Here is a 12,697-nt window from a genome sequence, read left to right as displayed (position 1 = left end):
ACCTTCTGTTCTAGTGACCTCTTTTTTTGTACCAAATGCTTCTTCATGGTTTTTTCCCACCTTGATTATTAATAGAATCGTTTGTAATTCTTTTCTTTTTTTTGCCATATCACAAATTTATATAAGGCTTTATAAACATAAGGAATACATAACCATTTAATCAGCTTGAAGAGGAGTTTTGATGTCCTGAGCATTGCTTTGATACTTAATTCCTTCTGGAAGGTGGCTGCATTTGGGGAGAGGAGAGGACAATAACGATTCATATGTCTATTTAATCTTTTGTGTGATATATGTGATATATTGCTTTTATAAAGGAACCATGAGAAAATGATACTGAACTGTCCTGTTCGCTCTGTATTTCATCATTCTTGAAAGTTGAACTAAAATTTAATTTGCAGTTTTACGATGGAACTTGGTGAAATCCATTAAGACAAGAAGGGGAGACAAGTTGAACTTGAAGGAAAAGCATCATTTGGTATGGGTGGAGGTGTACAATGGAATATATGTAAAACCTACTGATTTATTGTACATATTCCTTGTATTATATATACATGGGTTGATGGTTTCTTATTTTTAAAGGTACACATAACTGCCTATATTCCACACACACATCTTGTTTTTCCTTTATGAAATTATCTGTCTTTAGGGAATACAAATTTCTTTAGGAAAAGATTTTTCCCTTCCTATTTGATCTCCTCCTGGCACATACCTCTTCTTCTAATGTAAACATTATTCTTCTAGGCAAATAATCAAGAGAATGTTTCACGCTTTATTTCAGTCCGCATCCTTGCTGTCCCAAAGGGGCTTCAATCTTAGAATATTTATTACTTGCTCATCCTCATTCATTTTCTTTCTTTGAAATTTCTTATGCATGCTTGTTTTTATATGTGTGTTTTTCTGTTGCCTTTGCCTCATGGCCTTGACCATCTGCCATAACTTATGATGATTTTTTTCTTCTGTTTATTTTTTCCCCCTGAATTCAGTATAATAGTGGATATGTAAAGGAGGCTTATCTAAAGGATACATACACACACACAGATAAGAATATATATATAATATATTCCTATGTATAATTATTATATATTATATATTCTTATATATAATTAAATATTATATATTCTTATATATAATATATAATATAGTATATATTCTTATACATAATGTATATTCTTATATATTATATATTCTTATATATATTATATCATATATTATATATTCTTATATATTATATTATATATTATATATAATATTATATATTCTTATATATATTATATTATATATTATATATTCTTATATATAATATTATATATTATATATTCTTATATATAACATATTATATATTCTTATATATTCTTATATATAATATATATTATATATATTCTTATGTGTGTGTATATATTCTTATGTGTGTGTATATATTATGACATTACTAAATATGTTATAGGTGCTTAGTGAATGATCGATTACTTATTTACCTGAATACCTGAAACATGTTGGCAATGCCAGTGTTTTAAAAACTATAGGAACATTGGTTTTTTTTTTTTTTTTGGCTTTAAAGATTTTTTTAAGGGTTGGTAGAGAAGAAGGACCATCTTCTAGATGATCGCTTGTAGCTTACATATGATTCTGACATTGAAGTTAAAATTCCATGACTGACCGAATGAATATCTTCTAAACTCTCTCATGATTGTATGATTTTACTTTCATGTTCTTTAAATGGGTAAAAATTTATAGATTACTCTCATAAATTAACATTTATTGTTAAATATGTTTACATATTGACATGTACTTCTTGGTATTCTCATGTATGTGAAATTATTGAAATAGGATGAGAAAGCATTTAAATTTGATTTTTAACCGCAGAGGAAAAATGTTCCTTCAGATCACACATTGTTTTGGATTATATGAACATTTGCTCATTTGAACATATGAAAGATAAACATACAGACATTGTAAAAAGACTGTTTTAAAACTTAATGATTGGAAATAAATGTAACCGATTATTTCATAGCTATATTGGTTGTTTTTTAGTGTTAGTTGTTTAACTACATAAACTTAAATTTTTAATATTTGTTTCTGGAAATTCCTAGAAATACCTTTGACTTGCCAAAATTCATTTTTGTAAATTTAAAGTTGCAGCTTCATGTCACATTATCTCAGCTATCATTATCATTATTATTATCATGTCTCATAATCTCAACTTCATGTCACATCAATGCAACATCAACTGTTATAACTCCTAATAGTATTTAGGAAAGCACTGTCTATGGTAAAAGAATTTATAAGTGAAATGAATATTACCACTGGCATATTAATACTAAAACTTGATATATACTATATAAAAGGAATATAGTAAGAATTATATTTAATAGATACCTGAATTAAAAGTAAATATTTTATTGGACCAAGGAGTCAGTTTTCCAGAAAGGAAGTTATACTGTGTTCTAATTTTTAAAAATTATGTGTTGTAGTTGCTGTGATGTTCAACTTCCCAGACCCTGCAACAGTAAAGAAAGTGGTTAACTATCTACCTCGTGTTGGCGTTGGAACAAGTTTTGGATTGCCTCAAACCAGGTACTGTTTTATATGAGAAACTTAGGGAAAGTAATGTGTCTTAATAGTTATAATAATTAACCAGTATTAATATTCTTATTAACGTTAATCTGTATTAATGTTCTCACTTATTTTGAAATTTATAACTTTCTGTTTTATGTTTCATAGTAAATAATGATTATTAGTATTTTCTTTTGACTAAACTGCATTATAATGTACTGTTTTAAGTTATTAAGTTTTCTTTTGACTAAACTACATTATAATATACTGTTTTCCCTAGCATAGGGTATGGTGTCTAGCAGAGTATATACTTAGCAAATAATCATTAAATAAAAGATTGCCTAACCTTTCCCCAAGAAAAGTGTATATTGTAAGATTTACTTTTTATCTCTTTTATGGAAAGTTTAAATACTAACCTTTTAGGAAAGATATTTATAGTATATATATCGATATAATTACTATTCTTTTCAAAGATACATATATATAATATATATCATAATGATATATGTGTGTATAAATATACACACGCACGATATATATCATAATGGTACACACACGTATAAACAGAAATACCACATGATCCTGCAATCCCACTACTGGTTATATATCTAAATGAAATGAAAACAGTATGTCAAAGAGATATCTGCACTCCTGTTTTCATTGCAGCATTACTCCCAATAGCCAAGATACAGAAATCAACATAAGTGTACATCAGCTGATGAATAAAGAAATTTTGGTTGTATATATATGCAATGGAATGCTACTCAGTCTTTAAAAATAAGGAAATCTTGTTATCTACAATAACATGGATGAACTGGAGGACATTCTGTTAAGTGAAATAAGAAAGACGCAGAAAGGCAAATACTATATGATCTAAATATGTGAAATCTAAAAAAGTTAGACTTATAGAAGTAGAGAGTAGAATTGTGGTTACCAAGGGTAGAGGTTAGGGGTGGGGTGACTGGGGAGATGTTGGTCAAAGGATACAAAATTTTAGTTAGGAGGAATAGTTGAAGAGATCTATCTTACAGCATAGTGACTATAGTTAGTAACAGCATATTGTTTTCTTAAAAATTGTGGAGACTAGATTACAAAAAATGATGAATATATGAGGTAATGGATATATTAATTTGCTCAAATTAGCTATTTCGTGATGTATAAAAAATGATAATTTTTATTGGTTGCTAATAGTCTGAAATATGAATATATCAAAATTGAGTAATTCCCTCATTGCTGAAGATTTGCTTTATTTCCATGTTTTCATTATTATAAAAAATGCTGTGGTAAAATTATTTATGTATTTTTTATTTCAAGTTTTATGACCAATGTCTTATTTATAAAATAATATAATAAAAAATATTATGCTACCTTGAAGTACTATTTGCCTAAACTATATAATTTAAAGGAAGAAAAAACCAAATTGCATAAAAAAGCAATACTCATTTATGTGCTACCTAGAGGAAACCCACCCTTTTTTTTCTTTTGCAGTAGGTATTTTTTTCCAGCTTTATTGAGTTGTAATTCACAAATATAAATTACATATATTTAAGGTCTACCTCATGATGATTTGATACATATATACATTGTTAAATGATTACTGCATTCAAGTTAATTAACATATCCATCCCTCACAGTTACCTTTGTGTGTGTGTCTGTGGTGAGAATACTTAAGATCTACTCTCTTAGCAATTTAAATATGCAATTTAATATTATGAACTATAATCTTCATATTAAACATTAGATTCCCACAACTTACTCATCTTACAATGAAAAGTTTGTACACTTTGACCACATCTCCTCATTTCCCCCACTCCTCTGCCTCTGGCAACCAAGAAGCCCCATTTAAATATAAATACGTTTATACATTAAAAGTAAATGGACAGAAAAAGGTACCATGCAAACACTACCTTAATAAAAACAGCCAGCTAGTCATATCATTACTATATTAGTTTTCTAGGGCTGTCAGAACAAAGTACCACAAATTGGGTGGCTTAAACAACAGAAGTGTGTTGTCTCACAGTTTTGGAGGCAAGAAGTTCAAAATCAAGTTTTCATCAGTGTTGGTTCCTTCTGAGGGCTATGAGGGAAGGATCTGTTCCAGGCCGGTCTCCTTGGTTTTTAGATGCCTCTCTTCTCCCTATGTCTCTTCACATTGTTTTCCCCCTATGTATGTCTCTGTGTCCAGGTTTCCCTCTTTTTCAAAGACACCAGCCATATTGGACTTGGGCCCACCCTGATGACTTCATTTTAACTTGAAAATATTCTCTCTGCAAATTGTTACATTCTGAGGTACTGGGAGGTAGCTCTTCAATATATAACTTTTAAGGAGTCATAATTCAACCCATAACAATTATCAAATTACCAGACAAAGCATTATATTATCAGAGGAAAAAGTGACATATCATAATGATAAAAGAGCCAGTTCATCAAGGTGATGATCTTAAATTTACATATATCTAAAAATAGAGCTTCAAAATTCATAAGACAAAAGTGGATAGAAGTGGAATGAAATATAGACAACCTCTCCCTGTTATGTCAGTAATTTAGAGAACAGGTAGACAAAAAATCAGTAAGCGTACTGAAGACTGGAACATTATTAACCACCTTGATCTGTGTCACATGTATAAAACATTTTAGTCAATTGCACAAAATACATTCATTTTAAATACACATAGAACATTTATCACGTTGACCATATTCAGCCCTAAAACAAGTCTCAAAATGTTTAGAAAGATTGAGATCTTGGATCTCTGGTTAATTACAAACCAGAAATCAGTTACAGAAAGGTTTTTGGAAAATCTCTTGAGATTTGGAAATTAATGCACTTCTACATAAAACATGGGCCAAAGATGAAATTAGAAGAGATATTAGAAATATTCTACTAATTGAAAATAACAGCACAACCTATAGAAATGTTTAACATGAGGATAAAGAAGTGCCTAATGTAGAATTATAGCATTAAATGATTTTATTTAAGAAGGGAGAGGGTAAGGGGGAGGGGAGGAGGAGAGGATCATTGCCTAAAATCAGTGATCTTAGCTTCAATCTGAAGAATGTGGAAAAAAAGAGAAGCACATGTAGTCAAAGTAAGCTGAAGAAAAAAAATAATAAAAATAAATGATAGAGAAAAAAATCAGTGTAATGAAAAGCTGTCTCTTGACAAGATTAATAATTGTATTAATAGTAAATATCTAGCAAAGACACAGAAAGAGAAGACACAAATTAAAAATATTAAGAATAAGGGAGGGAACATCACTACAGATATTAAAAGAAAAATAAAGAAATATTATGAACAAATTTATGCTACTAAATTAGACAACTTAGATGAAATAGATTTCTTGAAAGGCACAAGCTATCAAATATCACTAATGAAGAAATGGTTAATCTTAATAGTTCTACAAAGGAAATTGAATTGTATTAAAAGACCTTACCTCAGAGAAAACTTGTAGTTCAGATGAATTCTATCAAATGTTTAATGAAGAAATAATACCATTTCTACACAAACTCTTGCAAAAAATAGAAAAGGAGGTTAAATTGCCAAAAACATTATCTGAGACCAGCATTACCTGAACACCAAATGCATACAAAGGCCTTTCAAGAAATAGGAACTGCAGACATCCTGATTGGAAAGGAAGAAATAAAATAGTCTTTTTAGCATGCCTTCTTGAATGTTTATGTGGAAAGTCCCAGGGAATCTATGAGGAAAAAAACAACAACAACAACTATTAGAACTAATAAATGAGTTTAGCTGTTCATAGCATACTGGGTCAGTATATAAAACTCAATTTTATCCCTGTATGCTAGCAATGAACAATCAGAAATTGAAATTAAAACTAGTGTTTAAATACTATCAAAAAATAAATACATATAGATAAATGTGAAAATGTATTTATAAGACCTACTCACTGAAAGCTATAAAACTGTTTTGGAGAATTAAAACTTAAAAATGGAGAATTGTACTATGCTACGCTCATGGATTGGAAGACTCAATATTATTAAGATGTCAGTTTTCTCCAGAATTGATCTGAGGTCCAAAGCAGCTCTATCCAAAATCTGAGCAGGCTTTTTCTTTCTTTCTTTCTTTTTTAAAGAAATTGGCAAGATGGCCAGGCATGGTGGCTCACACCTATAATCTCAGCACTTTGGAAAGTCCATGTGGGAGAATCACTTGAGCCTAGGAGTTCAAGACCAGCCTGGGCAACATAGGGAGACCCCATCTCTATTTTTTTAACTTAAAAAAAGGAAAAAAAGAGAAATAGACAAGCTGATTCTAAAATTTAAGTGAAATTGTAAATATCCAGAATAGTTTAAACAATTTTGAGAAAAAAAACAAAAGACTTAATATAAAATTACATTCATTAGGATAGCTTGTTATTTAAGGATAGACTCATATAAACCAATGGACTGTAACAGAGTCCAGAAATAGACTCAAACATATATGATCAATTTGATTTTTGACAAAGATGTCAAGGTATGCCCAGGGGGGAAAATGATCTTTTTAACAAATGATGATGAACGATTGGTTATCCATATCCAAAAAGAAAAAGAACCTCACCCCTTAATTTTACATATAAATTAACTCAAAATATAACAGAAAAAAATGTAGTGTAGACAAACGTAAGCGCTAAAAGTAGAACTTCTTGAAAGAACACATAGGAGAAAAATCTTTGTGACCTTGAATTAGGTAAATATTTCTTTAAATCTTTAATTGATTTCATTAAAATAAAAAACATTTGCTTTGAAATGCCAACTCTTAAGAAAATGAAAATATACGCCAGACTGGATTAAAGTATTTGTTCAACTTATGTGTGATAAAGGACTTACATCCAGGATATGTAGGAAACATACTATATAACAAGATAAGCTTGCTACAAAAAAAAATATGTAAGTTTTGAACAGATACTTCAACAAAGAATAGATATAGATACCGAATAAACACATGAAAAGATGCCAAACATCGTTAGTCATCTGAGAAATGCCGATTAAAACAACAGTGTGATCCCATGACATACCTATTCGAATAACTTTTTAAAAATCTAACATTACCAAGAGCAGTATACAAGGCAACTGGAACCTCACATGTTGTTGATGGGGAAGTAAAGTGGTACGACTTCTTAGTAAACAATTTGGCACTTTCATATAGAATTAACCATACACTTTCCCATACATCCTAGGAGTCTCACTCTAGGTCTCCTACCCTAGAGGAATGAAAATATATGTTCATGCAATGACTGCTTCATGAATATTTATAGCAGCCATATTCATCACAAAAATTGGAAATAACCAAGATGGTTATCAACTGGTAAATGGACAAACTGTGATAAATCCATACAATGGAATCTATATAGTACTTAGTAATAAAAAGGAGTGAAGCACTAATACATGCAACAACACAGATGAATTTGGAAATATTATCCTAGGTGTACAAAGCCAAAACAAAAGGCTGCATGTTGTATGATTCCATTTATATGACATTCTGGAAAAAGCATAACTGTTAGGGACAGAAAACAGAGCAATGATTGCTAGGAGCTATGGGAAAAGAGGAAGAATTGCATACAAGGGAGAATAAAAGGAACTTTTGGGGATCATGGAAATATTCCATGTCATAATTGTTCTTACATAAGCCTCTATGTTTAGAAAACTCATTATATTGTACACCTAAAAATAATGAATTTTTCTCTATGTAAATTATTCTTCAACAAACTTGATTTTCAAAAACAACAACAAAGAATGTGTAAAGTTAATGAGGATGTATAGGTTAGGAACTTAATGTATATCATACTAATTCCACTCTTAGGCATTTATCAAGAGTAATGAAAACATACATATTCACGTTTACTTTTAAGCAAATATTAATAGCAGTTTTATTCCAGTCTCAAATTGTAAACATTTCTGATGTCCATCAACTGTGAGTGGCTAAACAGATTGCAGTACCTGTATACACTGGAATAAATGAAATACCACTCAGAAATAAAAGGGAAATGGCTACTGGTACATGCAACAACATGGATGAATTTGAAAAGTGTTATGCTAAATGAAAGAAATTAAACATTATGGGCTCCATACATCATAGCCATAGGCCATGGTTTTATTTATATGAAATTACTGAAAAAGCAAAACTACACAATGACAGAAAGCAGATTATTGGTTACCAGGGGCCAAGAGTTGGGGCAAGGGAATTAGCTGCAGAGGGTTATGAGGGACCTTTTAGAGTGTATCTTGGTTGTGGTGGTGGTTACAGAAACATATATATATATTCAAATCTCATCAAATTGTACACTTAAGTTTGACAAATATTATACATTTAATATAATGTATTAAATTATATCTCTTCCTCAAGAAACCACAAATAGTGCTTCCATGTGATCCAGAGTTCCCACTACTGGGCATCTATCCGCACGAAAGGATATCAGTACATTGAAGAGACATCTGCACCCCCATGTTTATTGCAGGACTGTTCACACTAGCAAAGATATGGAATCAGTGGTGTTCAGCAACAGATAAATGGATAAGGAAAAGGTGCCATATATACACAATGGAATACTATTCAGCCATAAAGAAACATGGAATCTTGTCATTGGTGGCAGCATGGATGGAACTGCAGGACATTATATTAAGTGAAATAAGCCAGGCACAGAAAGTTAAACACTGCATGTTCTCACTCATATGTGGAAGCTACCAAAAGGTTAATCTTCATATGAGTAAAAAGTAGAACAGTGGATACTCGAGGATCAAAAGGGTAGTGGGGAAGGAGAGATAGGGAGAGATTTGTTAAAGTATACAAAATAAGAGCTGGACTGAGGAATAAATTCTAAAGTTCTGTATAACACTGTAGGATGACTAGAGTTAGCAGTAATACAGTTTCAAATAGCTAGGAGGAGGATTTTGACTGTTGCTAACACAAGTAAATGATAAATGTTTTAGATAATGGGTGTCCTAATTACCTGATCTGATCACTATGTCTTATGTATATCGCATCACTGTGTACACCATAAATATGTACAATTATTACATCTATGTAAAACTGTTTAAATAAATATAAAAAATTAATTATATTCCAATCACAATTATTGAAAGATAAGCTTTCTAAGCATATTTAAAAATATCTAAGCCAAAAGTGCTTATTACATCTGTACATGTGATGCTTTTTTAAAAAAGTGTTTATTACAATCATTTTAGTATGTGCTATAGCATTATTTAATATACACATGATAAATCTGAAACTTTTCATCGTTTTGATAAAAATGATTGGATTTTGCTCTATTACATCATACAATTTTTTTATTTAATATAAATATTAAATATATAGATTAAGGATTTTGTAACTATATTTAATTAAAACCTGTATGTGTAGCCTCTGGTAAATCAGAATTCACATATTAGTTTTGTATTTGAATGTATGGACTTAATAACAAGTATTTATATAGTTGAAAGTAACCTAATAAGTCTCTGAGAGAAATGTTAAAATGGCAAAATATCTCTCATGGTATAGGGTATTGGGAGAGTGTAGGTGTATGCATCTTTCTCCTGTATGCTGGGACTACATTGAAGTAGCATAATTACCAATTATTTCCTTTCATAGTAGGTATTGATTCATCATCAATACAATTTAGTTAACTAATTTAAGAACTGGAAAGAGCGAACACTGGGATTTTTCTATTGATTGAAACATATTCGTGGTGGAAACGTACAGTTTACTTTTAGCATACCTAATTTGGTATTGAATTGAGCTACTTTTGATCAGTGTTTATTTTTAAATTTTAAGTATCCTATTACAAATGCAATTGCGATAGAATGCACAAACATCAGCTAGGATGTTAGTAGTAGCTACAGCCAGCCTGTGGCTGGATGGCTGTCAAAGGAATCTCTCATGTGCTCCTTAGCAGTAGGCCTCAGTTCCTTACCGAGTCAGTTTTTCCATCTGCTACTGGAGTGTTACATGGCATGGGAGCTGGCTTCCTGCAGAGCAAGTGATCCAAGAGAGAATGAAGCAGAAGCCCCAGTTTTTTAAAATTACTTTCTCTTGATAGTTATACACCATCATTTCTGCTACATTGTATTCATTTACAAGTGGGTCACTAAATACAGCCCAAAGTCCAGGGGAGGGGAATTAAGCTCCACCTCTCGAGGATGTATTTCAAAACTACCACAGGTCACAACTTTTATGTAAATGGGGCAAATAAAGTGGTCCTTCTGGATTATAAGCTATGTTGCCTTACAATACCGGTAATGCTTTTGATTGGATAATTTTTATAATTTAATGAGGATTTCAGAGTTCAGGAAGAAGCAGCCCGGAGGAGCATAGTGGATTTCCTTATATTAGTTAAGAAGTCTTTTTCTACAAATTATCTCTTTATTTTAGAAAAGTTTTGTTTATCACACCTAGTATATGTTTTCATACCTGGGAATGTTTTGTAATGTTCTCCCACAGTTAAAGCTAGATGTCCTTTTTTTTTAAAGGCAGGGTCTTGCTATGTCACCCAGGCTGGAGTGCTGGAGTGCAGTGGTACAATCATGGCAGCTCAATCTGCTGGGCTCAAGCGATTCACTCACCTCAGCTTCCCAGTAGCTGGGACTGTAGGCACATGATACCACACCTGGCTAATTTTTTTTTTTTTTTTTTTTTTTAAGAGATGCTGTCTTGCTCCATTGTCCAGGCTGATCTCAAAGTCCTGGGCTAAAGTGATCCTGCCACCTCAACCTCCTAAAGTGCTGGGATTATAGGCATGAGCCACCGTGCCCAGCCTATAAGTCTTAATTTGTTAATCAGTTTCTTAAATAGATTTTCACTTACAATGTGTCAAGCACTCAGCCGTGTACAAGATAGAAACCATTTTACCCATACATTTTTAAAACAAATATGTAAACTAAATAGCTGTGATAAGTGACAAGAAGGATATAATTAGAGTGTTGTAGTAGTGATTAGTAGAGTAGAGATGGATTGCTTTGGATAAGATAACCAGGAATATCTTCCTATGTGACTTTTAAGTTTTGATTTGAAGAAATATAACCAGCTATTCTTTGAACGAAGGCACAGTATATGCAAAGGTCCTGAAGCAAGGCAGGGAGCTTCTAGTGTTCTAAGAAATGTTGGAAAGCAAGTATCACTGGAACTTAGTGATATTAGGAAGAGGGTGTTATTTATATAAGACCAGAGCCTATTGAAGACATCTGGATGATATATGATGTTGATAATGTAGCTGAAGAGAGACATTCTTGTTTAGAGATTTTTAAGAAATATAATTTATAAGACTCAGAGATTTGGGGGGTGATGACAAAGGGAGATATTCAATATGTTTAGTCAATACTCAAGTCTCAGCTTGAGCTGCTCAGTGGCATTTACTGGGATTAGGAATAATGGACGAACAGTATTTGTATAAACATCCTTCCATCCCCATGGCTGGGGTTGTGTGGAGGAGGTGGAGGGACAGAAAATGAGTTTAATTTTAGGTCCTTGAAATTAGAACCCCTGAGAGACATCCAGATTGAAATGTTGAATGGGAAGCTAGATATAAGGAGGTATGTTGAGAGCTCAAAAGAAAGGCCTAGTAATTGAGAATGACTACCAAGTAGATGAAATTTGAAGCTGTGAGAGGGAATGAGTTCATCTGGGGAGAGATTGTAAAATGCCAAGAGGAACTAGGGCTACATCCGGAAAACCTCAACATGTAAAGGTTAGGTAAGGGAAACAGGACATCCCTGCCCTCCCAAAAACAACAACACTAAGAGCAAAAACAGGAGTGGCTCAAAAGACAGGAAATCCAGGAAAATATGATGCCAAGTGTATTAGTCTGTTCTGGTACCTCTATAAAGAAATACCTGAAACTGGGTAATTTATAAAGAAAGGGGGTTTCATTGGCTCATGTTTCCTCAGGCTATAAGGAAGCATGGCTGGAGAGGCTTCAGGAAACTTACAATCATGGTAGAAGGTGAAGGGGAAGCAGACATATCTTATATGGCAGGAGCACGAGGAATAAGCGGGGAGGGGGGGTGTCACACACTCTTCAACAACCAGATCTTGTGAAAACTCACTCACTGTCATGAGAACAGCAAGGGGGAAATTTATCCCATGATATAATCACCTCCCACCAGGCCCCACCTCCAACACTGGGGGTTACAATTTGATATGGTTTTTCTCTGTGTT

General features: G+C 32.2%; 1 protein-coding gene across 14 annotated transcripts in view; it reads left to right on the top strand.

The window, feature by feature from the left end:
* LRBA (LPS responsive beige-like anchor protein) overlaps positions 1-12,697 on the top strand; it is a 761,353-nt gene that overhangs the window by 536,926 nt on the left and 211,730 nt on the right. For all 14 annotated transcript variants that reach the window (XM_063809071.1, XM_054683898.2, XM_526701.8 and 11 more), the window contains one exon: positions 2,472-2,574. In XM_063809071.1, the coding sequence (XP_063665141.1) occupies positions 2,472-2,574 (103 nt within the window). The remainder of the gene's footprint in view (positions 1-2,471; positions 2,575-12,697) is intronic.

The sequence above is a fragment of the Pan troglodytes genome, chromosome 3 (genome assembly GCF_028858775.2).
Source record: "Pan troglodytes isolate AG18354 chromosome 3, NHGRI_mPanTro3-v2.0_pri, whole genome shotgun sequence".
NCBI classification, from domain to species: Eukaryota; Metazoa; Chordata; class Mammalia; order Primates; family Hominidae; genus Pan; species Pan troglodytes.
The sequence above is the reverse complement of the archived record's forward strand: the minus strand, read 5'-3'. Positions and strand labels throughout refer to the sequence as shown.